This window comes from Azolla caroliniana, unplaced genomic scaffold (genome assembly GCF_043228905.1).
Source record: "Azolla caroliniana isolate FFs.n. ecotype wild unplaced genomic scaffold, voAzoCaro1.0.p SCAF_10, whole genome shotgun sequence".
NCBI classification, from domain to species: Eukaryota; Viridiplantae; Streptophyta; class Polypodiopsida; order Salviniales; family Salviniaceae; genus Azolla; species Azolla caroliniana.
This window is the reverse complement of record NW_028230445.1, coordinates 20,420,007-20,445,496: the sequence shown is the minus strand read 5'-3', so window position 1 is coordinate 20,445,496 and position 25,490 is coordinate 20,420,007. Positions and strand designations below refer to the sequence as shown.

Sequence of the window (25,490 nt, the reverse complement as noted above, 5' to 3'; positions counted from 1 at the left end):
TCTCTCTCTCTCTCTCTCTCTCTCGCTCTCGCTCTCAATGGGTAAATACCCCATTTTTATTGTAAACCAATTGTCTCATGGACCAGTTTCTTTCTTTCTTTCTCTTTCTGTGTGCATATACACATATATACATTGTTATTTACATGCTCTATTCAAAGGGCTACATACCTTTGGGTTCCAAAAAAGGAAATAATAGGTGTATAAGAAAAGGTTATAAAATGTATTAAAGTTAGTTAAAACAAATCTTTAGCCCCATTCTGCTCACACTCTGCTCTCTCACCACCCATATTGAACTTGAACAAGGTAACCAACCCCCCTCCACATTTTTTTGTTCTTTACTCCCAATGTCTTTAATCATGTCTTCTTTCACTAAATGATTCATGCCTTGTACATACATATGCACTAGACACATTAAGACATTCATGGGCATGGTTCATCCAACATGTGCCATGATTTTGGTCTCTACCTTACTCCTAATTAGCCTTCATGGTGGTGGCGGTGGCGGTTTCACACTCGCAGCTCCCTCGTCCTCGTCCTCGTCCTCGTCCTCGTCCTCCTCGTTGCCGGCCGTACCCGTGTTCATATTCGGGGACTCGCTCTCGGACGTGGGCAACAACAACTACCTCCCTTTCACAGTGCTCAAGTCCAATTTCTTGCCCTACGGTGTCGACTACGGCTCATCGTCATCGAAGAGGACCCCGACCGGACGTTTCTCCAATGGTCGCCTCGTGCTCGACATCATCGGTATACATACATACATACCATACATACATACATATACTTGTATGCATACATACATACATACATACATACATAAAATGAATGATCAGTCTACAAGATTTATAAACTGATAAGCCGCCATATCTGATTGCATCCCCCAACCCACATCTTTGCCCAAATTCTCAATCACTACTCTCTCTATAACATCAGAAATACAACCAATTCCATGCATATACATAGATCAAATTAATATGAAGATGTACTGCTAAATCGGTAATTCCTGCAGCAACTAATTAACTGATTATGTATGTATGTATGTATGTATTGTGATTTGACATGTGAATTCTGTGGATGGAAATTGGGTGGAAGGCGAGAGGGTGGGATTTCCTGCGGTGCCGCCATGTCTGTCTCCCAAGGCCACAGACTCGAAGCTTCTTCTGCAGGGCCTCAATTATGCGTCCGCAGGCTGTGGCATCCTCGACGGAACTTCCATGAATTCCGTGAGTCTTCCTTCCTTCATACACCGCATTTAACTCTCTCTCTCTCTCTCTCTCTCTCTCTCTCTCTCTCTCTCTCTTTTCTCCTTAAATCTGCTTTTCTTTCTTGCTTTTTGCCCTTTTTGCTTTTCGCCTTTTTTGCTTTTTGCCTTTTCACTTTCTTGTCCTTCTCACTTTCACCTTTTCACTTTTTCACCTTTCACCATTTTGCTCCTTTGCTTTTTGCTTTTTGCTCCTTTGCTTTTTGCTTTCAACATTCGGCCTTTTCGGTTGCCTCGATGCAATCCACTAATCCACTCAGTGCTTCTGCTTGCAAGTGTCCCATCCCACTTGCATGATCTCAGCTTTTGCTTTTCTACCCTCTCCGCTTTCCCATTGTACTCTTGGCTTTTCGTCCTTTCTAGCCCTTCAGTTTCGTTCGTGTCGCTAGATTGAGCGATTAGCCAACCCATCATGATTCGTACCCCCCCCAATTGTGTTGATGAGAGCTCTTTTCCGTTCCTTGTTGCCAGTCCGGGTGCCTCTCATTATCCACCCAAGTCAAATACCATGGAAAGACGATCACGTCCCTTGTTGCACAGCTCGGCATCGACCAAACACAGAGCCTCTTGTCTTTGTCCGTCTACTTTATGGCTATCGGCAGTAACGACTTCATCGGCAACTATCTCAAGAAGAACTCTCCCGATGCAAAGGCTTACTCTCCGTCGCAGTTCGTTACATTGTTGTCAAATTCCTTGACAGCACAGATCATGGTATGTATGAGTCAAGTGTTGTCGAGTATGTGTACGCATCAGTTAAAGATCATAAGTTGATATACACTTGAGAGTATATTTTGAAACATTTTAACTTATTCATCATCATATTCACACCTTGTAACCCAAAGTATATGTTTGTGTTCATGTGTTTGGTAAGTTTTTATTGGCACTAACTATAATGGTTTGATCCTTGGTTCATGTAGAAACTTTATGGCCAAAGTGCAAGAAAATTTGTCATGGTAGGACTTGGTCCATTGGGATGTATTCCTTCTCAACGTGTAAAAGGAGCTTGTAATGTTGATCTCAACAATTTAGCAATTGACTTTAATGATGCCCTTAATGAGATTGTAAATGAAATGGGTTCTCAATTCCCTGATATGAAAATGACATTTGCCAATCCGTATACGATCATTGAAGATTTTATAGAGAACCCTTCACAATACGGTATGTAATCTTACATATTTTCACTTACCATTATATCGTAACATTTAGAATGCATATTTAGAATGCTCATAATCATTTCCTTCCAATGTTTACATAATACAATAATGTGTTTAATATGGATTTTACTATATACTATGGTCTATATTCATTTTGTGCACTTTGTGTTTGACATGAAGGTTTTGTTGATACATCAACCGCGTGTTGTGGTAGAGGTTCAACAAATTCCCCGTGCTTGCCATTGTTTCCCTATTGTTCACATAGAGACACCAATATATTTTGGGATATCTGGCACCCTTCTCAAGCTGTCAACATACGCTTGGCTGATGCTTTTCTCACAACAAATGGTAATAATGTAGCACCTTATACGATTATGGAGCTATTTTCGAGCTAGCTATTCAATATTGTATCATAATTATGAAAATTTACTAACTTAACTACGCCAATGTTTCCCAAGCATGAAAAGGAAACCCCAAATAGATGACGAGAGTTCTCAATAATGTGAAAATTGTGTCACTTGTATCAATAAAATAGTTCATAATCGTACTATGCATATAGTTTCTTAATTAAATTATGCATGTTTCTCCTTAACTTTGATGTAGTAAACTATTAATAAACTTGTGTCATTGATGCACTAGATTAATCATATTGTTGCGCACAAGAAAGATCATGACACTACATGAAGTATGTTGTTTAAACTCACAATATCATCACATTTCTTTCGATACAGGTTTAGTAATCTTGCCAGATCTTTTAAAATTCTAAAAACCACAACATTAATGATAACAACTTTAGCACCCACAATGACCATTGTTTAATGTTCTCTCACCCTTTTCTTCACCTGTTTGATTGTCTTTATTCTTGTTCTTATCATGACATTGAATTTGTTGTAATTATATTGTCTGTTCAACTCCATTGAGTTTGGTTCATTTTTTATGAGATTCTTTCTCATGTAACCTTGTTCATTGAACAATACATCTTTTGTAGACTTTCCAATCTCATGGATTATATTATCTAATATTTCCTAAATGTAGAAAACAATTAATTTCCCCCCGTCTAATGGGAAATGAAGCATTTCGTACAAAAATGAGGCTCGAGTAAAACATTTCCTATGCATCAAGATTGATCGAATGGGAACTTTTCTTTGCGAGACTTATATGGGAAAGCCAAATGATAGTAAGGAATTCATTCTACAGATGAGCATGTGAAATTATTCAACAAATATGTAACAATCGGTGCCTGTTCGGTTCAGGTTCAGGTTTTTTAAAACGGTTCGGTTCGGTTTCAACAGTCAAAAACCGCAGTTTAAACGGTTTAATGTTTTTTTTTTTTTTAATTTAAAAATCTAAAAAAAATAATTTAATTTGTTTTTAAACAATCTTTGCATTTTTAGACCTTATTCTCACATTTTAGGAACATCTTAAAAATTTAAAAAAATTTAAAAAATTTAAAAATTAGACCTATGTTGAAAACCAAAACCGAACCACGAAATCGCGGTTTAACGGTTTGAAAAAAATTTAGCGGTTCGGTTCAGTTCAAGTTTCAACATTTGTAAACAGTTCGGTTTGGACCCTCTCAAACCGAACCGAACCGTTGCCGATTGTTACAAATATGGGTTCACCATCAATATGTTATAAGTAGCAATATCAATGCAAAATTATCTTCTTCTTTTTCCCCTAAAGAGATACGCCTTGGTATTATAAAATCAGAAGAAATACAAAAGTTGTGTTGGATAAAGGAGTATCTACCTTAATGTTTGCAAGATGGGCAAAGACACTTGGCAAACATCTTTCAGTGCTTCCAATGAAGTCAATAGTTCACGTCGGCAAACTCTCGAAAGAACTTAACTCTACCATGTTACTTAATTAGACACTCAACAAAGAATAAACGTGAAAATTCAAAGATAAACCACATTGCGTGCATATATATTACCAACCAACCGCTCTCAATACAAGGTAGGCTTGAGTACTAAAGATGGATGTTTAAGTCTTAGTTCGTTGACCAATACAAGGCATCATAGAGGCACCGACTCCTAACCTAGTGTTTACAATGTTGGTATCTCTCCCTTGCTGCCTTGTACCAATGTTGGTGTTTCCAGAAATGTTTTTGAATTAGAGTCTTCAATAGATACTTAATAATTTTATAGTTAGCTCAAGGTTTGATTAATATGAATAAGGTTGTGAGATAAGTGACTTAAATCAATAAGTGTAGGGTTCAAGGATACTTTTTAATGTTCAAAGATAAATGCCATCGTAATTAATGCACTATAGGATACTTTATTATTTTGAAATCAACTCAGTGATTGTCCATGGACCTACAACTGTTTTGTTGGTGGAGAGAAAAGCATTCACCAAAAATATATTGGATGCTTCTGTCGGATGCCAAGGATCCCAAAATACGTGGTTGCTTCTATTAGAGCAATACGTAAATAAAGGAAAGCATGGTATTTGGGCATGCAATCGGCCTCCCCCACAACAAGCCTCCGCGGTTACTGAAAATCCTTCAATATGAGGAAAAGGATGGTAAACTCTTTAGATAGGAAGAATAATCTTCTTTGTAAATTTAACAATAGTAATGTATAATGACGAAACATAATAGTAATTTTACCATTTTCTAAGGGATTTTGTATTAAGTTCTCTAAAACAAAGTAAGGGTTGGCGAGCGTGATTATTGTGTCGGTATAATTTGAGGCGAATGTTCCAACAAGTTCTTGCAAGGCACTATTAAAATGTTGGGCCCAAGTGTTGAGGTTCTCATTGCAACTATCATTACTTGTCTTTGCTCGCATGTTAGGGATGCAACCTAATGGTCCCAACCCAACAAGCACAATTTTTCTTGCATACAAATTGTATAATGTCTGTGGCAAAATAGAATATGACGATATGATCGTTACATTAATGCCAAAAAATATTCACATTAAAAAAGTTTGATTCATAAACACCACTTCCATGTCTTTCTTTTAAATGAATCACCATGACAAGTTAAACATGATTGTTCAAAGGCCCGACAATGATGAGGGGTTGAACAAGAGATACAAATGGATAAATGAAGAGCATTATTATGGGAAGGATGATTTGTTTGTAGTTTATTACACACAACTTGAAGAGCCTTATCCTTTGTGTGCTATACCCTAGGAGAAGCATGGCACAAGGTTCTCTATTTCTCTCTCCATATGATAGGCTAATCTTTATTGAAAGTCGGTTGGGTTTGACACCTAGCTATTTCATCATATATATGTATGTTCAAAGTTCAACTCAAAATTCAATCATTTCTACCAAATAGCCTAGAACCCTTCATTTCCCTATCTCTCTCACTATATTTTTCATCGGATATATTTTCAGAGTTCAACCCAACATTAAATAATCTTTACCAATATATCCTAGAGCCCTTTATTTCCCTATCTCTCTCACTATATGTATATATATATATATATATATATATATATATATATGATCGGTCCCATCCCATAGATCACAATTGGTTTCCCGTAGGCATTTAACTTCTCTTTCTCAATCTTTCTAATTCTATCTCTATCTCTACCCTAGTGCTAGACAACCCTAGTGTCTCGTACTATCTACTCATAAAATCTATTTATCATTCTCTCTATCAACTTCTAAAGACTATGCAAGAGTATTACATTGTTTACACATCTAAGTGACACCATAACACCATGCATGGATTGTAGTTCGAAGCATTGTCAGATCTAAATTTATGAAGCTATTGCAACACCCGAGAAAATTCAAAAGTATGACATCAATAAGAAAAAAAAATGGAAAACATTATTTAAGTTTCTTACCTTGAGTTGAGTTGTATAAGACGATATTAAGAGATCGATAAATTGTGGTGGAGTCAATTTGGAGTCACGGCTAGAGTTGCGAATGTAATTACCCAAGAAGTCATTGCTCCCAATGAAGACAAAATAAAGTGATTGATTTAGGAAACTTTGCCCAGCATCAAGTCCTACTTGTTGTGTGATTTTGTGTACAATGTTTTTGTGGTAACTCATTTGTGTTGAGAATGAGAGGCATCCACTCTATTTTCCATGTAAAACCAAAGTTACGCAAAATTGAATAACACAATGGAGCAAACATTTTAATTAGCTACAAGTCACTTATCACAATGGAGCAAAATTTTTAATTAACTACAAGTCGTTTATCACAAATTACAATGGAGAAAAAAATTTAATTAACTACAAGTTACTTTTGTCCTAGATACTGAGTAATTTTCCATGTTTCATTTTGATATTGGCAAAAGAGTTATAATGTATAGTTTAGTTAGGAGACATAATCTTCGTAAAGAAGTATATCAATTCCAATGTTGCAAAGTATGTTTGTAAACATGTTACATGACCTCGTATTAAAATTACATACAAGTGTTATAATGAATGCAACATCAAGCCCAATGCCATTATTTGAACTCTTTGTAATGGGAATGTGTTGATTTCAATGTTGTAAACCATTGTTTGTCAAGGGGGGACACCTACATGAAGGTTAAACATCGTTGGCATGCAAATCAACCCTTATGCTTAAGAATTTGAACCCACAACCTTAAGCTAGAAGCCTGAAGGCACAAACTTTCTCCACATGTGATCTTGCTTACGTATTTGCATTTTAAAATTACAATAAGGTACCATGGGAGTCTATACTAAATATAATTATTTGAAGGAAATGCTTCAATATGCTTTAGCACGTGATGTGTCATTTATTCTCTCTCACAATTCCAATGTATTGAGTACTAATGATTTCTATTTTTTTATCAATTTCTCAATGCCCATCTATGGGTGGGTATGTGAAGCTTACGCTTTCACCCTCTTATTATAGTATAAAAATCTATTTACTTTTAATCTAAATGAAATTGTGTCATTTTATTGTATTGTTAAAGCATGTTGTATGTTTTGAGGTTTCAATGTCACAAACCGAATTATTAGTCGTCTCATTAAGAATACCACAACCAGCTGATGCATAATTGACACCTTGTAGTATTGTTAACCCCTTCGTGTTGGGAGAGAGATATGGCGATGGTATAGAAACTCCCAAGGTATTAGCTACAAGTTCCGAGCAAAATTTCGTTAGCTACATTTGGAATACATCCAACCACACTTTAAACATGACTTAAGATGTATGAATAGTCACAAACCCCATTTTAGACCACATCCATCAAAAGTTAACAATCGCGATAGGAAAATGAATATTTTTCTCTATAATACTCATGCTTAGATTCAAATAATTACGATGATATATGTATGTACGTATGTATATATACATATATAGTGGAAATGGCAAATCAAGTTTTGAGAGTTGCTTCTGTAATACTAAAACGGTATTGTCGTAACTCAACCTTTGATAATTGTCATTTGTGAATATATATTTTGGAGTTGGCAAATTAGGTTTAAAGTTACACTCACATTTGTAAGAAAATCTCATTTCAGTAATCAAACATCTCCCCTTTTCTTTTGATTTGTTCTCATCAAATCCCACCAATTTTTAAGTTAGTTATGTGGATTATAGGGGATAAACACACGAACTAATCAATTGCATCATACAAACATATATTCAAAGTAAACTACATTTGTTTGGTCTCTTCCTTTCTTGTGTATGTGGGGAAGGGGATAGTTACCAATGATATCAATTACAAGACGACCATAGGGGACAAACACATGAACTAATCAACTACATCATACAAACATATATTCAAAGTAGGGACAAACACGAGAACTAATCAATTGCATCATACAAACATATATTCAAAGTAAACTACATTTGTTTGGTCTCTTCATTTCTTGTGTATGTTGGGAAGGGGATAGTTACCGATGATATCAATTACAAGACGACCATTGGAGAAACGACCAGTGGCGAGTTGACGACCAGGGAAGTCGATACCATAAGGTAAATAATTGGATTTGAGGATACTTTGGGTTATGTAGTTGTTGTTGCCAACATCTGCCAACGAGTCACCCATAACGAACAATGCTGGAACATTGTGATGACGAAAGTTGGCAAGAGTGAGAGCGAACCCAGAAGCAACTCCAATGACAACCCTACAATTTTGATAATAATAAGTGTGACTAGTTACCATTAATAGTATGGACATGGCAATGACCAATGAACACTTCATACTCTCTCTCTCTCTCTCTATCTCTCTCTCTCTCTCTCTCTCTCTCTCTCTCTCTCTCTCTCTCTCTCTCAGTATGCTTTATAATTACCCCTCCCTCTCTCTCTTTGTTCCATCTATCCTCATACTAACACACAAATTGATTGTAATAGAATGTTTAACTACTTTCACAATTGTGAATGAGATAGATATATGGATTTTGTGGCTCAAGACCCTCCCCCCCCAATGGCCATGGCCAATTATAGCTTCTCGTGACCCTCTCTCCCTCCCCCCCAAAAAAACAAAACAAAAGTTTTCAACACTAAAAAACAGGAATGTGTCATTATCAATACTACATTTGTGAGCAATTTCATTTTTTGTGACACAACATACAGACACTCTTGTGTGCTTGTTTGTTTCTTTTTGTTCTTTTAACAAATGAGTTGTTAAGCTAAGGTGGGTATTGCTCATTTAGAACCCAACACTATTTTCGCCAATTATACCGAGCTAGTGTTTGTCTCTGGAGACAAGGATATCCGGAATGCCCGCAAAACTAGTAGCTAGTGTTTGTCTAGTTGGACAATGATACCTTGAATACCCACAACATCTTGAAATAATTTGACAAGATAAAAGTGAAACACATGAAAATTTTACAAACATCCCAAGAACAATGATGTTCAATTATTAGTCCCTTTGCTATTCCATAAGCTCGAGTTTTGTAACCTAACTTTTAATCACAATTTGCTATTTATGTAGACTTTACAATGTTCCATGTTTAATTTATGGGTCTCGAAGGAGAGAAAACTAGTCTTACTCTAATATGTAATCATGTATATGCATGTTGTACAAAATAGCTATAGTTTACCATGTTTTGTCTTGCCTCAACTTGTCCTCTTTGTACTAATACTACAAGCATAAGGGCACGTGACAAGGGCAAGTGACATTATCAATGCAAACAACATAAGAGTTCGCCCGTTTCAACGATGTATTAGTTAACATGCAATATCCAAAGTAGTCAAGAAGGATTATAGGTGAATGTTAGCATTCTCTTTCTATATACATTGTTGAGGTTGCTCAATAAGCTTTATGCCACTACTAATTATTCTTGAGCTTCCCTACATTTTAACACCAAACCTCAATAATTTGTCATTGTGGCAACGCATGCAACTATAGTAAATCAATATAGCATGTGGGTTGAAGCAAGAGGTTCTTTAATATACAATTTTTACTTTTGTTTTGCAAACATAGGGGTACTATTTGAATAAAAGGCTATGCATAATGGGTTTCTAAATATGCTCCAAGTGCACCGTTGAATATAGTAGTGCCTCCCTCGAGGATTGCACACAAGAGTGCTTTATTATTATTTTACTAGACCCCCCTTACATTGGTAATTTTTATCTACTAAAGATTATTTACTCTTGCTAATATTACCATATCATACAATTTGAGGGGCCCATGCAAAGTACAAATAAATTGGAAGACGTATGTTGGTGTCTAGAACACTTGGTTAAGTTATTAAATTTAATGTTAGGAGGCCTTGGATGGACAAGCAGTAGCTACAATGTTGCCTTTCCAATATCAATGCATACCAACTTCTTAGTTTCACCAATTTAACATAACTCTAGATTGACAGTCAAAATTATAGTCTTGACTCTTGAGCATGGGATTATGATGAACCGACATCAAAGTTGATAGATGGATAGTTTAAGGCATATGATCTTCAACAAAGTGGACTTTAATGTGGTTGTGCATTGTGGGGTTTTCATGATATATTGCAGGTTGAGCTAACCCTAGATATTTCGGCATCTCATTGACAAGATATAACCTTACCTAAACTAAAAAACCAACATTGAAGTAAGTGAACACGGTTGAGAACAAGGGAAATCTAGTCTCTCTGTTAAAAGTTACACACACAAAAATAGGATTTCATGAATGATTTAGGAACAAAGCAGAAATATTAAATTTCAAATTGTAATACAAGTCATATGTGTGAGAAATATAGAGAGAAGGTATGTAAAGGCTATAATGTAGGGCGGGTGGTGTAGTCTTCGTAGATATAAATGTAAATGTGTGCGCAGAGAAACATAATTGGTGAGAAGTTAGACTAGCCAATTATTTTCACAAGAGAGCTAATGGGATATATATATATATATACCCTCTTCTCGAGGGTAATATCGGCTCTACCCCCATGTAGCTTTAAAAATATGAGTATTACCCGTGTTCCAAAAGCAATCGTCAAAGACCAAAATTTCCCTTTTACCATGGAAGTAAGATTTCACATATTATAAATTTGTAATCAATATGAATCATTATTGTTTTTGTTGTCATCTCCGAAATTTTCTTAATATATTATAGGGAAACTAAATATTGACCAATAACGATTCAAAGCCACAATGTAGAAGCCCCTCATACATAGTTTTGTCCACCCAAGTGTACATTAGCTAGATGGCTGATGTGGTCGAATTGAAATAGGTCTAACTTATTTTTCCATGTTCAAAGGTTGTAACTTGTTTCTGTCTTGACCTTAGGCCTTTGCCCTTAATTAACCTCACTATGTGTGTACATGCTTACACATAAACTAGAATGTTGAATCGTATGAGATGTGGTGCATGCACACACATAAATTAGTACAGCATGTCAACTTCGTCATACAATTGTGTTGGCTCCACACGTAAGAGGTTTCTCCACACCTCGACATCTCAATATATAACTTGGATTACGTCTCTTGGAGAAGTTATCTACATCATGCTTTCTTTGTGTGCACATATATCTATGTGCCCTTTTAAATGTTCAAACAAACCAATGAAGGAAACAATGGCAGGTGATGTTACTTATTCAGGAGCTCCAAAGCCATAAAGCCTTGCATTAAAAAGGTGTTCTATACATAAGCCATAAACCTAAGGTACACAAATGATAGAGGATTGCGTAATATGTGGGCTTGCAAATTTAGCACTAGCACAATTGGTACATGGAGCAAGAATCAAAATAGTAGAAGAGAGACGCATTTGCTTCATTTCTAAGACAAGCATATAATATATGTAAAGATGTGCAAAACCAAATAATCTCCTCTTTACATAAATATTACTCCTCAATATATCGACTTAATGATGGCATCTAGAAGAAGAATTGGATCCTCTAACCTCTTCCTTACCCTCCTCCTAAATCTTGCTAATTTCTTTTGGCTCTCTAAAGGTATTAATGAATTTCTATCTTCATTAATTTCTTTCTTCACTAATGTTCTTTGTTTGATTGTGGCCACATTTCACCATTATTCATGCATTTGTACACAAATATACAAAACTTTGTCCATGTACATGCCAAAGAACCTCATTTGAAATTGTAACCATGTCATGCTTCACATTTTACACAAATTACTTGATATGTTATGCATGTGTAAATACTAAGATCATGCACGTACATATATGAGTCGACGGACATTGTGGATTCAATCCCAACATTCGTTTGGGCTTTTGAGGGAGACAATGGATCATAACTAGGTTGATGCAATAGGGGAACATCAACCAATGGAAGGCCGGGCTTTTCCCATTTTCAATTATATGGCTTAAAACCCCCTCATCCTATAAAATCATGTGTGAATTGTTTGGTGGTATATGTGTGTGGCTCACTTGGACACCCATCACACTTAACTAAGTAAGTATTCCACATGATGTAAAAGCTCATAATTTCAAGCACTCTAGTTATAGCTAAGGCCGACTCTTTATGAATTTAACACTTGGAACATCATAATATTCGGGCATTTTGTCAAACCTTTCTTGTGAATTTAACACTAAGCAATCACACCAAGATCTCATATTGCTCAAATGATAAATATTGGACAGGAGGGTTTGTGGGAGTGAACTATGGAACCCAATTCTCAGCAACGGTATTGCCAACACAAGTTGTCGATCTACTCAAGAGGCAATCAATCAACAATATTAGGCTATATGATGCCGATCCGGCAATGCTAAAAGCCCTATCGAGGACGGGAATTGAGGTCATGATAACCTTGCCAAACACACAACTCCTAAGTGTAGGAGAATCCAATGTGTCCGCGGTGACTTGGGTACAAGCTAATGTGCTACCCTACCTTCCCTTCACCAATATAACATCTATATGTGTTGGTACCGAAGTTCTGACTTCATATCCAAATGCCGCACTTGTGTTGGTCCCCGCAATGAAATTCCTTCACTCCGCGCTATCCTCCTCGAATCTCACTAATAACATTAAAATCTCCACTTCACACGACCCCTCCCTTATATTGGACTCCTTCCCCCCTTCTCAAGCTTACTTCAACAAGACCTTTGGTGCATCCATCATCCAACCATTGCTAGATTTCCTCTCCCAAACCTCCTCATTTTTCATGCTCAACATCTTCTCATATGACATCTATAAATCTAGCGATGGAATCATCCTCCTCGACTACGCACTTCTCAACCCGATCACGCCGAACAATGTGGTTGTTGACACCAACACGCTCTATCAATACCGGAATCTCTTTGATGCGGTGATAGATGCGGTCTTTTTCGCGTTGGTGAAGATGAACCATACTGAGATTCCGGTCGTGGTTTCGGCCACGGGATGGCCTTCGGCCGGGGAAGAAGGTAGTGATCCCGATGCTACTATGGATAATGCATCGACATATAATAGCAACCTAATAGCACACATTCTCAACAATGCGGGGACACCAAAGAGGCGAAATGTGAGCATTAATACCTTTTTGTTCGAGCTATTCATCGAGGATACGAGGGTTGGTTCTGCGACCGATAAAAACTACGGCCTATTCAATGCATCGACCATGTTACCCATGTATTTGTTAAAGCTCTCGAATTCGGGGCCCTTGTTGGCAAATGACACTGCCTCTAAGCTTTATTGTGTTGCAAAAGGTGGGAAAGATGTGGAGGATGCCTTACAAATCGCATTGGATTGGGCATGCGGTGTTGGACGGGCAAATTGTTCGGCCATTCAACCCGGACAACTTTGTTATGAGCCGGACAATGTCCTAGCACATGCCTCTTTTGCTTTCGATAGCTTTTATCAAAATAATGGTCGATCCCAAGGTAGTTGTGATTTCAATGGCCTTGCCACCATCTCTACCACAAATCCTAGTAAGTCTCATCTTCAAGTTTCCTTTTCTAAAGGACATTTCTAATCATACCACAAAATGATATAATCTAAAAACAATGGTTATTTGTTATATTGTAGCCAACTCTCAAGCCTTTTTCTTCTAGTAACAATTCCTCTTTGCCATTTTGCTTACATGTGTGAGCTAACTCTATATAACATGATATTTCCTTGACCGCAGGTGTCGGCACGTGTATATTCCCGGAAAGGTATCTTCTTACACAAACTTGTCATTAAATTAAAGGTACTCGGATATGGACCCTTATTGAACCCGAAGAATGTAGGTAAGTTGGTAATGTTTTAGGGGGGAGCCAAGGAGATCATGTGTCCAACCCTTACATCAAGGTAGTAAATTTAATGAGATTTGAATTTGGGTGTATGGGTGAATACAAGTATGGCTTGCCATTAGAGAGATTTGGAGTAGACTATCTCTGAGTGTAAAATTGTGATTGGTATGATCATATTTCCATCTCCAAGGCATCAAGAAAGAAATTTTAAAAAATAAGAAAGATTTAGGCTTTCATTCATTTGTAAGTTTCTCACATATTAATTTCTTCGATTCCTTTTCACCAGCGCGAATACCATGTACAATGTGAGTGTCGCTGGCAGCGGAAACGGCATCAATGGAAACTCTAGTGTTGTATACGATGGAAACTCTAATAACCCAACCTATGCAAATCATACTGCCTCATTAATTCATCATCTCTATTTTCATATGTTATTCATCTTATCCTCAGTTCTAATTCTGTTTGTTTGTTAATACACAACATGCCTCATTTAAAAGCCCATCATCAATTGTACTCTTTGCTCTTTCAAAAGTCTAGGAGAAACCCAACATGACATCTATATTATTAGAAAGGCCCTTGTAGAAATATAACAATTTTTATGAATGAGCTTAGTCTTGGCCTCATCTTTTAGTTTACATTTTTTGCAAAGGAATGGAGTCAAACAAATATGATCACATATAATGCATTGTGTATTTATAACATGGCTCCATTCATCTTTTATTATTGAGAAAGTATATGATAAACTCAAACAAATTATTATTATAAATGCAGTTCTCAAAACATGATGCCAACAAAAATCACGTTAATTGATAAGGAGGTTACAATATCATATAATTGATTTGCAATCTGACAACATCACGTTATCGTTAGGTTGTAACCTCTCAATCTCATGTAACTGATTGCGAGTTCACAGTACCATCATGTCATTGATTGCAAGTGCACAATATACCACAGCATTGATTGCAAATTCATGATATTATGTGATGTATGTATTTTTCTCTTGATTTACTTCAACATTTGCTATGAGAATAGAGGGACTTCTCTTATTTTAGTGAAACACCGAGCCATCGTGGAAAAAAACTTGTGAGCAAAATAATGCAGCCAATGATGGCCATTAGTAAGAATCAATTACATGACAAAATGGTAGCCTAGAAACACTGAGTTATATATGACCATGTGACAATGGTATCAAACCCACTTAAAATGAATAAATACATGAGAAGGAAGCAAAACAATTAAGTGAGCCAAAAATAACCCGATAGACCTACATCAATCAGGTATGGAGTGGTAGGGGGTTGATGTAGTCCAAAGGTTTATTTAATGCCAAAATGGAATTGAGAGGATAGCAGGTTTTGCCTAGGGTTTAATGCTTCGATATTAGGTCTTGGGATTAGGAATTAGGGATTTAGAAGGAATGGGATTTAATGATTAGAGTAATGAGGCCTTTATACTCTATAGTTTAGTTGCCTTTCCACAAAGAAGAACATTTGTTGGTATAGGAGCTTCATTGCGAAGAGAGCCATCCGGATTTGGCACCTTAATGTAGAATTGCTCCCCTAAATACACACGCTCCCACACTTGAGACCTCACATTCCACATGCCCACATTGTCCAACGATAACATTACCGCTGTCCATGAGCGCGGATAGACCTATATCATGACATCAAACCAATCTCACTGAGCCTTTGTATAGAGCCTGCCTAAGTCTTGTTCTCTCAAGTTTAAAACTTCATTTAAGCCTTCATTTGCATTAAGTAGCTAGCATGTCACCTGAAATGTGGATCGCGCTACCGCATCGATGAGATTGTACTCTCCTCGGCTGGCTGTGCTCCATGGGCCTCCATTAAAACTATAACATCACATGAGAGGTTTAGTCTTAATTGACAGCATACATAGATCAACGCCTAGGAAAAGAGTTGTTAAGCTCAAGCATATATAGTGTGACAGGCACGAAGGGACACCACAATATATATCTATATATAGGCTAGATAGATAAAAGAATGCCAAGAAAAAACATTTGCTAGTCTTATCTTACCCAACAACAAAAGCTGTATATCCATCAATGTGCCAACTTTGCACAATGTCCTCATTGTTTTGAAAGACGAGCTCCATAAAACCTCTATATCCAACCGAAAGGACAGAAGTCCCGAGGGATGGAGCACCGCCAACAACACCTGATGGGGATCGAGGGAAATCGAGCGAATATACACCATCGATCTTGAAATGATCGGCAAGCTTGAGTGGCGTATCGGGATTCACAAACGAGATCCCATTGGCTGAATAACGGCGTTTCGCATCGACAAGGCCCCCTGATCCTTGGACGATAACGAGCTCCGAGACATTGATCATGCCATAGTGGAAGGAGCCTTGTGGATTCGGACGAGCCGCATTGGCTGTCAAGTTCCACCTACAAATAAAAACAATCACAAAAAAAAAACTTTGTTCATGAGTTTTTTTCATGCTTACATAGGGTTAGGGCTAATTCTTCTCTGGTCAGAATGCCCAAAACATGTAATGTTGTGGGTATTTTGCATCCTGATTCCAGAGTTGAGATTATTATATATACACAAAGAAAAAAAAAATGTGTTTTTTTCATGCTACCATAGGGTTAGGGTGAATTCTTTCTGGTCAGAATGCCCAAACCTATGTAATATAGTGTGGGTATTTTTTCCCCCTTAAAATTTGTATCCTGATTCCTGAGTTAGAGATTATTATATATATACCGGATCGATCTGGCTTGGTCAGCCGAGTACTCGATCTCGGCGGTCGGCCCCGGGGGTAACGGCCCAGAGACATTGCTGCCTGAATTTGAATAATGAAGGACTCCAATTCCAGTCAGGGACTGCTGCTCAGTAGTAAATCTGGAGCTGGCCACAATGTAGTAATCTCCAGGAGCTTGATTCAATGTGACAAGAACAGAGTAGGATTGGCCGACATGTATGTCAAGATTCGGGTAGCTGTTCTGCTGTGTGTGGGAGCCCTCTGCCTCCACAACGGTGAGGTTATGGCCAGAAATCCTGAAGTTGAGAGATGTGGAGATGCCCACATTTGAGATCCTTAGCCTGTAGGTTTTGCCTTGCTCCAGGCTCAAGACTGTGCCAAAGGGTGCTTTCCCATTGATCAGGATTCCGTCTGGTGGGCCCAGAGATCCACCTCCATCCAGCAGAGCTTGAAGATCCTAGGGTTTATTTCCAGACCAGAAAGATTTAGGGTTTCTTCTCTGGGATAAAGTGAAGCATCCAATAAGCAAAACACACGAGATGAAACTGCAGATTAATCACATAACCTAACTAACCTCCACATTTGTCGTAAGACTAAACTAAATCCTTTTAAGCTTTAGCCCCTCTAATCTTAAACCTAAAATTCTTTAACAGCCCTAGCACACTAAACCATGAACTCCACACACACTACACGCTAATTGCCAAACCCTAAACTCCATGCACTACACGTTTAATGCTAAACCCATCCATTAACTCTACACAGTATAGGCTACATGATAAACCTCAAACCCTAAATCCAAGACACAGTAACCGTGAAACACTGAAAATTAAACATTAAACGATGACCAAAAAACTCTAAACCTTAATCCATGACATAGGAGGAAAAGACTTACAGTGTGATTGGCATTGTACCAATCTCCAATATGCAGGAAGAGATCAGCATCTGGGGTTGCATAAGGAAGAGGGATGATTACTCTGTTATCAACCTTGATGCCGCCATAGCCACCTGCAGCCTTAAGAAACCCTGTGGTAGGGAAATAGAAGTAGCTCCCTATCTGATCCTTCACTTGAAAGAAATACGTGAAGTTCTGTCCGGGAAGAATCGGACAGTTCGTACCTAACACTCCGTCTTGCCATGATGATCGTCTCTGCCAAATGCCATTCCTGCACGCACAGACATTCAACTTGGCTTCTCATTCGTTCCTTTGTTCTTAGGACTTTAGTGTTTAGTTTCTTTAAACAAAAATTAGGGTTTTCTTTCTTTAAAGTGCATCGAGTCATACTTAAGAGTTTAGTTTCTTTAAACAAAAATTAGGGTTTTCTTTCTTTAAAGTGCATCGAGTCATACTTAGGGCATATGGAACTAGGGCCATTGCATCCAAAATAGAACATGTTATGTTTTCTCGTACATTCATGAGTACGAATTAGGTTATTCATTTCTTCTGGCTGCCATGGAGAACTCAGGAAATGCATTGCCTATCGTTAAGGAGAAGGAGAAGGAGAAGGTTTTTCATTCATTACAGAGAGAGAGAGAGAGAGAGCGAGAATAGGGGTTCCATCCTTTCAAGAGGTGCATTAGGGTTTCGTTTAATCAAGGGAGAACACTCGGGGTCTTAAACTGCACTCTTTCTTTTGCTTACCATGTGAATAGCAAAGGCTCGTCGATACTGTTGAACACATTGATCTGAAGGTTTACATTTGTGACCGTCTCGATCTGAGGACCAGGAAACTCGCCATTGATCAACAAAACCTAAACACACACAGACACAGAGAATCAAACACATCTGATAAAGAAAGAAGACAATGATATGTATGGTGATGGCGATGATAGTGATGATGGTCATATAAATGGTGATGGGCGATGGCGAAGAAGGCGAAGAAGGAAAGTATGTAGAAGGATCGAGATTATAAAACAATCGGGAGAAATGGTAACCTTCTTTGGAACGCCAAGCGGTGCAGCGATGGCGTAGGTCACGTTCCAAGCGAGGGACTGCACGGCATCGTCTTTGTTTTCTTCCCATACCAAGCTGCCAGAAGCTTCGATCACTGTAGAGAGACAGAGGAGGAAGAGGAGCAGGGACAGAGGCAGGGTCCTGATAGGCATGGCCATAGCCAAGGAAAACCAAAGGACAGAACAATCCCTATACCCTAAACCCTAAACCCTAAACCCTAAACCAATACTAGAAGAGAAGGAAATGGGGAGACAGAGCAATCCAATGCAAGCAAGGTACAGAAATGGAGGGATTGGGATTGCGATGAGGATGGATTTTGTCTGCAGAAAGGGATTTGGAAATCGAATTGAAATTGTATAGCAAGAAGGATTTAGAGAGGAGTGGGGATTGGATTGGCGGTTTTGAAAAAAAGGAGGCGCGCAGTGTGACTGACAAAACCGCCAAATCCTGGACTATTTATTTTTTGTTTTTGACCGAAGCTTCAACTCCCCCCAAAAACGGTGGTGTTGCTGGTAACGGTTTTGGTGATGGTGGTGGTGGGGGTTTTGATGATGGTGGTTTTGGTTATGGTGGTTTTGATGATGGTGTCCATAGTCGTGGTGGTCATGCCGGTTGGGCGGTGTCCGTGGCCATGGCCGTAGAGTAAGTGGATTGCAAGCTTGGATTCGATTTCACACCACACGGAATGTGATCTCTGACCGAAATCCTTATCAGAATGTTAAGACAACCGTTTTTTGTGCCCGATTAAACATTTGTTAAGCTACGAAGTTACAACGGTTGAGGTCCTCACAAATGAGCTCCCACCCCCTTTTGATCCTAGCAGTTGTTACGTAACCATCGTTGTTGTATTTACTCTCATCATGCCCATGTAAATCATGAGAGTAGCACGTCAAAGTCTAATAATAATACCCATCTGTGTTCTCGAATTGTTTCTCATGTTTGTGGGGGATCCATGCAGGGTCCATGTTGTCATGGACACACCAAGCGTGGACTAAGACGAAGCACGGATGATGAGACTACGACAGAGCGATGACGGAATGACACAAAAGCATAAAGATAGATATGAAGATCATGGAGACAAGATTGGGCGAAACGAAAATACTAGATTGATATGTCCATGACTGGCATTGTTCACCTTGAATTCCATCAAGGTGAACTCAACTATTTATACTAAGTGGCATGCATACCTGTTGCACGCATGTGATACAATAGAGCATGTAGGCAGTAGGTACGCATGCATGTGCCAAGTGTTAATAATACAAGGGAGAAATTATGCACATGATGCTAGCTAAAACCTACAATGAGGAAGTATATACATGATTATATGTTAGATGTGTGGTTAACACATAACACTCGATTATAACTTGGTCATGTCAAGAGTTCGAATCTTGACATTATCCTCCCTCAAACGATGCCTTCCCAAATCGTTTGTCGACTTTAGGGGACATTGTTGATGAAAATCTTAGATCACCTCAAAAGTATTTTGTAAATCCTAGACAAGGAGTAACCCTTCCACAAGACGAGGTATTTAACACCAACGGGCACGAGCGACCATGTGTGGTCCACGCGTAGGACTGGAACACAAATATCAACGGGTGTGATCGACCATGTGCGGTCCTCACGGGGAGCATGAACACCAAGGGGCATGAGTGACCATGTGGGGTCCTTGCCGGGAACTAGAACGTTCCTCGCTAAGAGTTGGAACACGAACACCAACGGGCGTGAGCAACCATGTTGTCCTCACCAAGAAATGGAACACGAACGGGTGAGCGACCATGTGGCCCTCATCGGGAACAGGAACATGAATGGCATTAATCGACCATGTGTGGTCCTCACTGGGAACTGGAACATGAACAACAACGGGCAAGAGCGACCATGTTGGTCCTCACCGGGATCTAGAACACGAACAATAGTTGGAGTGAGCGACCATGTGTGGTTGTCACCGGATACTGGAACACGAACGGGAGTGAGCGACCATGCGGCCCTCACTAGCAACAGGAACACGAACGGGAGTGAGTGGCCATGTGCGGCCCTCACCGGGACAGGAACACGAACGGGCGTGAGCGACCATGCGGCCCTCACCGGGAACTCGAACGCGAACGTGCGTGAGCGACCATGCTCACCGAGAACAGGAACACGAATGGGCGTGAGCGACCATGCAACCCTCACCGGGAACTAGAACACGAACACCAACGGAAGTGAGCGGCCTTGTGCGGACCTCACGGGGAACTGGAACATGAACACCAACGGGAGTGAGTGGCCTTGTGCGGTCCTCACCGGGAAGTGGAACACGAACACCAACGGGAGTGAGCGGCCTTGTGCGGCCCTCACCGGGAACTAGAATACGAACACGAACGGGAAAGAAACTAAAAAAATAGAGACAATGATGAGGAGAAACTAAAAGCCAATGAAAATGATGAGAAGAAACTAGGAGATAGAAATGGCGAGGAAGATAGGAAATGAAGCGATGTTGATGATGGTACGGTGACGATGGTAACTCTAGAAGCAAGGGTGATGACGGAGACGGGTGATGCTTCTAGTTGGAAGGTGAACAAACTGTCACGGACACACCAAGCGTGAACTAAGACGAAGCACGGATGATGAGACTACGACAGAGCGATGACGGAATGACACAAAAGCATAAAGATAGATATGAAGATCATGCAGACAAGATTGGGCGAAACGAAAATACTAGATTGATATGTCCATGACTGGCATTGTTCACCTTGAATTCCTTCAAGGTGAACTCAACTATTTATACTAAGTGGCATGCATACCTGTTGCACGCATGTGATACAATAGAGCATGTAGGCAGTAGGTACGCATGCATGTGCCAAGTGTTAATAATACAAGGGAGAAATTATGCACATGATGCTAGCTAAAACCTACAATGAGGAAGTATATACATGATTATATGTTAGATGTGTGATTAACACATAACACTCGATTATAACTTGGTCATGTCAAGAGTTCGAATCTTGACACATGTGAACTTTGATGTATCATTATTGGTTACATATATTCCACCCCTTCGCCGATATAAAGGTTCTTCTTTTTTTGTATCTTCGCTATATTGGGAACGTGATGAGCTTCACAAGTGAACCTCCATTGTAAGACTCGGTCACCATTGTGTCCGTGTCACGAGATATGAATGTCAAGTAACTGGTCTCAATAGTGTGGCCTCGGTTATCACCTAACAACACAATACATAGTGATGGAAACCTCCTTCATGCCATTCAACATGATGCGGACAACTTGTATGGTAAGGCCCATATGATAATTCAAAACACCAGTGTCGTATTATTTTTTCTCCCTTCTTTACTTTGATACCTTTAGTCTCTATTATAGGCTTTAAAAATCTACAATGCCATTCATTACTCCATCCCAATATATGAAATATTATTGTATGCCTCATACGTAACTTCCTTTGGGGTGGAAAAAATGGATCTTGTGCAGTGGCCAAGGTGGCATGGGATGTTTTGATTAGACCAAAAAGTCAGGGAGGGTTGGCTCTAATAGATCCCTTGATACAATCTCGAGCTCTCTTGACAAAGTTTGTAGTCAGAGGATTGTTGCCAGGGACAGAGGCATGGAAGGGTATGTTGCTTAATCAGCTGATGCAATTATTTCCCAAGACAGGAGGAAACTGGTTGCCGTCTTTGAAATGGATGTTCTTGACAGATATTCAAACACCGAGACGGAATCTAACATCCAATAGATTTCTACTAGGGATCGTTAGAGCATGGGATGCAATTGAGATTTTTTTACGCAAGGACATGCCTAACACATGGGATGGTTGGATGAATCAACCGCTTTTGGCTAATTCTCTTGTTCGAGATTCTACTAGAAATGTATTGGGCCTTAGACCTCGTCTTGCATGGGGAAAATTACACAATGGGCCAGCAGCATCAGTAGGATCCTGGATTCATTTTCAGCAAATGCCAGAAGTGGATCGCCTTAAGCAGTTACACTCGATATATGGGGCGAAGACAATGACAATGGATATTTCAACAGCCTTCTCTCAGGCCTCATCATGACTTCAGCCAATGCAAGAGCATATGTGGTTTGGTTGCCTAACGAATGACATGATGCTCTTTGTTAAAGGAATTTCTACAAACGGGTGTATTTTTTATTTCCATATTCAACAAGATAATAAATTGCAGCCTTATACACCCTCTGATAATTTGCTGCGAAACCTGCTTGTTGTTCCAGTTAGGGTGATTGCCAAAACTGGTAAGAAATGGCTCTTGGATCCACAACCGTCAATAGCCAACACCGGGACATTTGAAACAGGTAATATGTCGCATTCTCTTTTTCACATCTTGAGGAGATGTTAAAATATGCCTTATTTTAGCAGAATTTCAAAAAGGTACCACGCATGCGTACATGGTTCCTTAAAACATAGCAAAAATTTCAACTAAATAATTTTATGTCAAGAAAATCAATAGCCTTATATTTCATATGTCATGTTTTTTGTGAAATTCTAAATTAACGGAATGGAATTATATGCAACTTTAATCATTTGAACCGTAATTGTGGCGAAGATAAAAATAGTTGCCCACGCCAAGAATCACATAGATGCTAATTTTATAATATAATCACATATAATACGTCAAACTTTAAAACTTAATAGTGTTATAACTCTAGAAGGTAGAAGTCAAAGATAAACATTTAATACCCTTAAAATTATAGACTTAGTCAAATTATACATAAATCAAATACTAAAGATTATCCGCACACAACGTTTCTAGATGACCCATCTTTGCACTATTGATGGCCAAAATCATCTATAAAAACCCTTGCAGACTTTCCAAAGAAAGGTTGAAGAACATGTAAAACATTAATACCATTCAAATTATACACTTTGCCAAATAAACTCAAACTTTAAGTTTTAATTGTGTTCAAATGAAACAATAGTCACAAGTCAATGTCTATCATTTAATATCGTTCAAATAATACACCTAACCATAGAAATCAATCTATAAGCAAGTCAGGCAATGTGGGCTCTTCTGGATGAATGGACTCTTCTAAATTGTCCTCTGTAGCATTGATTGTTTGCTCCGCTGAACCATGCATATGTTCAAATTCTATTACATCTTCTAGGTCCACAAGGTCCCCTGCGTCTTCATCTATAGGTTCCATTGGCTCTCTCGAAGTCATCTGAAACCTCTCTGTTTCATTGATGTGCTTCGCTCCGACTTCTTGATCTTGATCCGGACAATCCCAGATTCCTTGGATCCTCATTTTGATGTAGTTAACTTGTTCAGGGTCCTTCTCCAACGCGACACAGTTTCTGAACATTTTTAATGCACAAGCTGTAGTAGTACCTGATCGTAAAATAGAAGTGCAGAAGTCAAAATAATAATGAAAGTCTATAACTTAATCAAATTAACGAGACTAAACTTATATTACATATACCTGTGCCAGAGAACAAATCCAGAACCCAATCATCTGGGTTTGAGAAGAGCTCGATTAAGCGGTTGATCAATCTTTGAGGTTTTTGATAAGGGTTCACAAGGCTCTTTTCACCTGATACATGTCGAAGCTTCTTTGTCACAGCTGGGCACATTATATAATTTACAACGTTTCTTTCATTAACGTGTGCCCGAGCCTTCTTCTTCGTTATTACATCATAATAACCCACACTAAGATGCTCAACTGCACTAACCATACGATCGCCCGGGCTACGTGTAATATTTGTTTTAATCCTATTGAACCCAAAACAATTGAGTTAAAATTTGAATGGAACATATATAAACCACATATCTAAGAGAATATTATCAAAAAACAACGTATAACTAACCAATGCATATGCTCTGTTGCATGACATCGTGACTTTAAAGCAGTTGTGACTGACAATGATTGACCCATGCTATGAAATATGACTATCCTCCACAATGGTGCTAAGGTCAACTCTGCGAAGTCCTTTACCATCTTCTCAATCTGGGGGTACTTGAAAGGCACATCATCGAACATGGAACCCGTGATCCGGAATCCGTACGGTATATCAGCAATAAGTAATGTATAGTGCCTTTTTGGTAATATGTCGAGCATATTCACCACATCCCCCTGGAATACACTATAATGTAATTGTTTGAAAGGGTCAGCTCTATGCAAAAAACTTTTTACTGTTGCGAAGTCCTCCGGCACTTCCAACTCCTTTCCCTTTGTCATTCTTTTTTCGTATTTAGCACGTTCCAAGTGCGTAATGAACGAACTTGGAATACCGTCATTACTATCACCAACTTTCTTTGATCAAGGTGGTTTCTGCAAAATTCATTTCCTGTAAGGAATATATCTGATAAATGATAATTGAATCTTTTCAAATTGAAAATACACATACCCATTCTCTAAATACAATGAAGAACTCTTCTAATGCCTTATATGATGATGTTATTGGGCAAGCTTGTTCGACTTCTTCCCAGGTTGGTAGGCACAATTTTTTCATCATCAATTCTTGTATCTTCATGTATACTTTATGACTAAAAATAAAATATTAAATGTGAAATCAGTTATCAAAGGAAATGCACAAGAATAAAGAATAAAGAAAATAATGATCGTCGAGACTTTTCTTTTAAAAAACTCTCCGAGTCATGTTTTGTCGGAGACCGGAACTTCAACTTGAAAGAGGGCACCTTCGGACGGGGCTCACTGGGGAAGAAAACAAAATATTTTCGTGAAATAAATGTAAAATATACGTGAATACACCAAAACACAACTAAATTCTCTTTAATACACCGTAGTACACGTAAAATACACATAAAACGCACCTAAATACACGTAAGTGCACCTAAATACCCTTAACTACATGTAAAACACACCTAAATACACTAAACCCTAAACAGAATACTCTCCAATACACCTAAGTACACGTAAAATAAACATAAAACACACCTAAATACACGTA

The 25,490-nt window shown here is 38.6% G+C and overlaps 4 protein-coding genes across 4 annotated transcripts; 2 read left to right on the top strand and 2 right to left on the bottom strand.

Moving 5' to 3' along the window:
* Positions 1–406: 406 nt before the first annotated feature.
* On the top strand, positions 407–2,959 carry LOC147859481 (GDSL esterase/lipase At5g37690-like). Its single transcript, XM_087325243.1, has 5 exons — positions 407–744; positions 1,090–1,220; positions 1,730–1,969; positions 2,176–2,416; positions 2,593–2,959. Exons 1-5 carry the CDS (start codon positions 423–425, stop codon positions 2,805–2,807), a joined length of 1,149 nt encoding a protein of 382 aa, XP_087181369.1. The 5' UTR covers positions 407–422; the 3' UTR covers positions 2,808–2,959.
* A 1,613-nt stretch (positions 2,960–4,572) lies between these two features.
* LOC147859480 (GDSL esterase/lipase At1g71250-like) lies at positions 4,573–8,600 on the bottom strand. The gene is made up of 5 exons (XM_087325569.1): positions 8,221–8,600; positions 7,330–7,457; positions 6,210–6,446; positions 5,021–5,270; positions 4,573–4,913 (listed from the first exon to the last, which is right to left on the bottom strand). Exons 1-5 carry the CDS (start codon positions 8,525–8,527, stop codon positions 4,693–4,695), a joined length of 1,143 nt encoding a protein of 380 aa, XP_087181695.1. The 5' UTR covers positions 8,528–8,600; the 3' UTR covers positions 4,573–4,692.
* Positions 8,601–11,496: 2,896 nt separating this feature from the next.
* LOC147859479 (glucan endo-1,3-beta-glucosidase 2-like) lies at positions 11,497–14,677 on the top strand. The gene is made up of 4 exons (XM_087325568.1): positions 11,497–11,695; positions 12,343–13,608; positions 13,806–13,833; positions 14,198–14,677. The coding sequence occupies exons 1-4, from the start codon at positions 11,608–11,610 to the stop codon at positions 14,382–14,384; spliced, it is 1,569 nt and encodes a 522-aa protein (XP_087181694.1). The 5' UTR covers positions 11,497–11,607; the 3' UTR covers positions 14,385–14,677.
* Positions 14,678–15,014: 337 nt separating this feature from the next.
* Positions 15,015–18,791, bottom strand: LOC147859478 (monocopper oxidase-like protein SKU5). Its single transcript, XM_087326097.1, has 7 exons — positions 18,565–18,791; positions 18,272–18,381; positions 17,525–17,795; positions 16,635–17,089; positions 15,947–16,318; positions 15,682–15,760; positions 15,015–15,561 (listed from the first exon to the last, which is right to left on the bottom strand). Exons 1-7 carry the CDS (start codon positions 18,739–18,741, stop codon positions 15,364–15,366), a joined length of 1,662 nt encoding a protein of 553 aa, XP_087182223.1. The 5' UTR covers positions 18,742–18,791; the 3' UTR covers positions 15,015–15,363.
* Positions 18,792–25,490: the final 6,699 nt, after the last annotated feature.

Excerpts from the sequence above, each read along its gene's own strand:
- LOC147859479 (XM_087325568.1), top strand. The coding sequence starts at position 11,608 with ATGATGGCATCTAGAAGAAGAATTGGATCCTCTAACCTCTTCCTTACC. Across the intron at positions 11,696-12,342 it reads TTTCTTTTGGCTCTCTAAAG|GAGGGTTTGTGGGAGTGAAC; the intron begins GTATTAATGAAT and ends AATATTGGACAG. Across the intron at positions 13,834-14,197 it reads ACGTGTATATTCCCGGAAAG|CGCGAATACCATGTACAATG; the intron begins GTATCTTCTTAC and ends CCTTTTCACCAG.
- LOC147859478 (XM_087326097.1), bottom strand. The coding sequence starts at position 18,741 with ATGGCCATGCCTATCAGGACCCTGCCTCTGTCCCTGCTCCTCTTCCTC. Across the intron at positions 18,382-18,564 it reads CGCTTGGCGTTCCAAAGAAG|GTTTTGTTGATCAATGGCGA; the intron begins GTTACCATTTCT and ends GTGTGTGTTTAG. Across the intron at positions 15,562-15,681 it reads TAGCGCGATCCACATTTCAG|GTCTATCCGCGCTCATGGAC; the intron begins GTGACATGCTAG and ends GTCATGATATAG.
- LOC147859481 (XM_087325243.1), top strand. The coding sequence starts at position 423 with ATGGGCATGGTTCATCCAACATGTGCCATGATTTTGGTCTCTACCTTA. Across the intron at positions 745-1,089 it reads CCTCGTGCTCGACATCATCG|GCGAGAGGGTGGGATTTCCT; the intron begins GTATACATACAT and ends ATTGGGTGGAAG. Across the intron at positions 2,417-2,592 it reads AGAGAACCCTTCACAATACG|GTTTTGTTGATACATCAACC; the intron begins GTATGTAATCTT and ends TTTGACATGAAG.
- LOC147859480 (XM_087325569.1), bottom strand. The coding sequence starts at position 8,527 with ATGAAGTGTTCATTGGTCATTGCCATGTCCATACTATTAATGGTAACT. Across the intron at positions 7,458-8,220 it reads TCTTGTAATTGATATCATCG|CTAATACCTTGGGAGTTTCT; the intron begins GTAACTATCCCC and ends CGGAACTTGTAG. Across the intron at positions 6,447-7,329 it reads ATGAGACGACTAATAATTCG|AGTGGATGCCTCTCATTCTC; the intron begins GTTTGTGACATT and ends CATGGAAAATAG.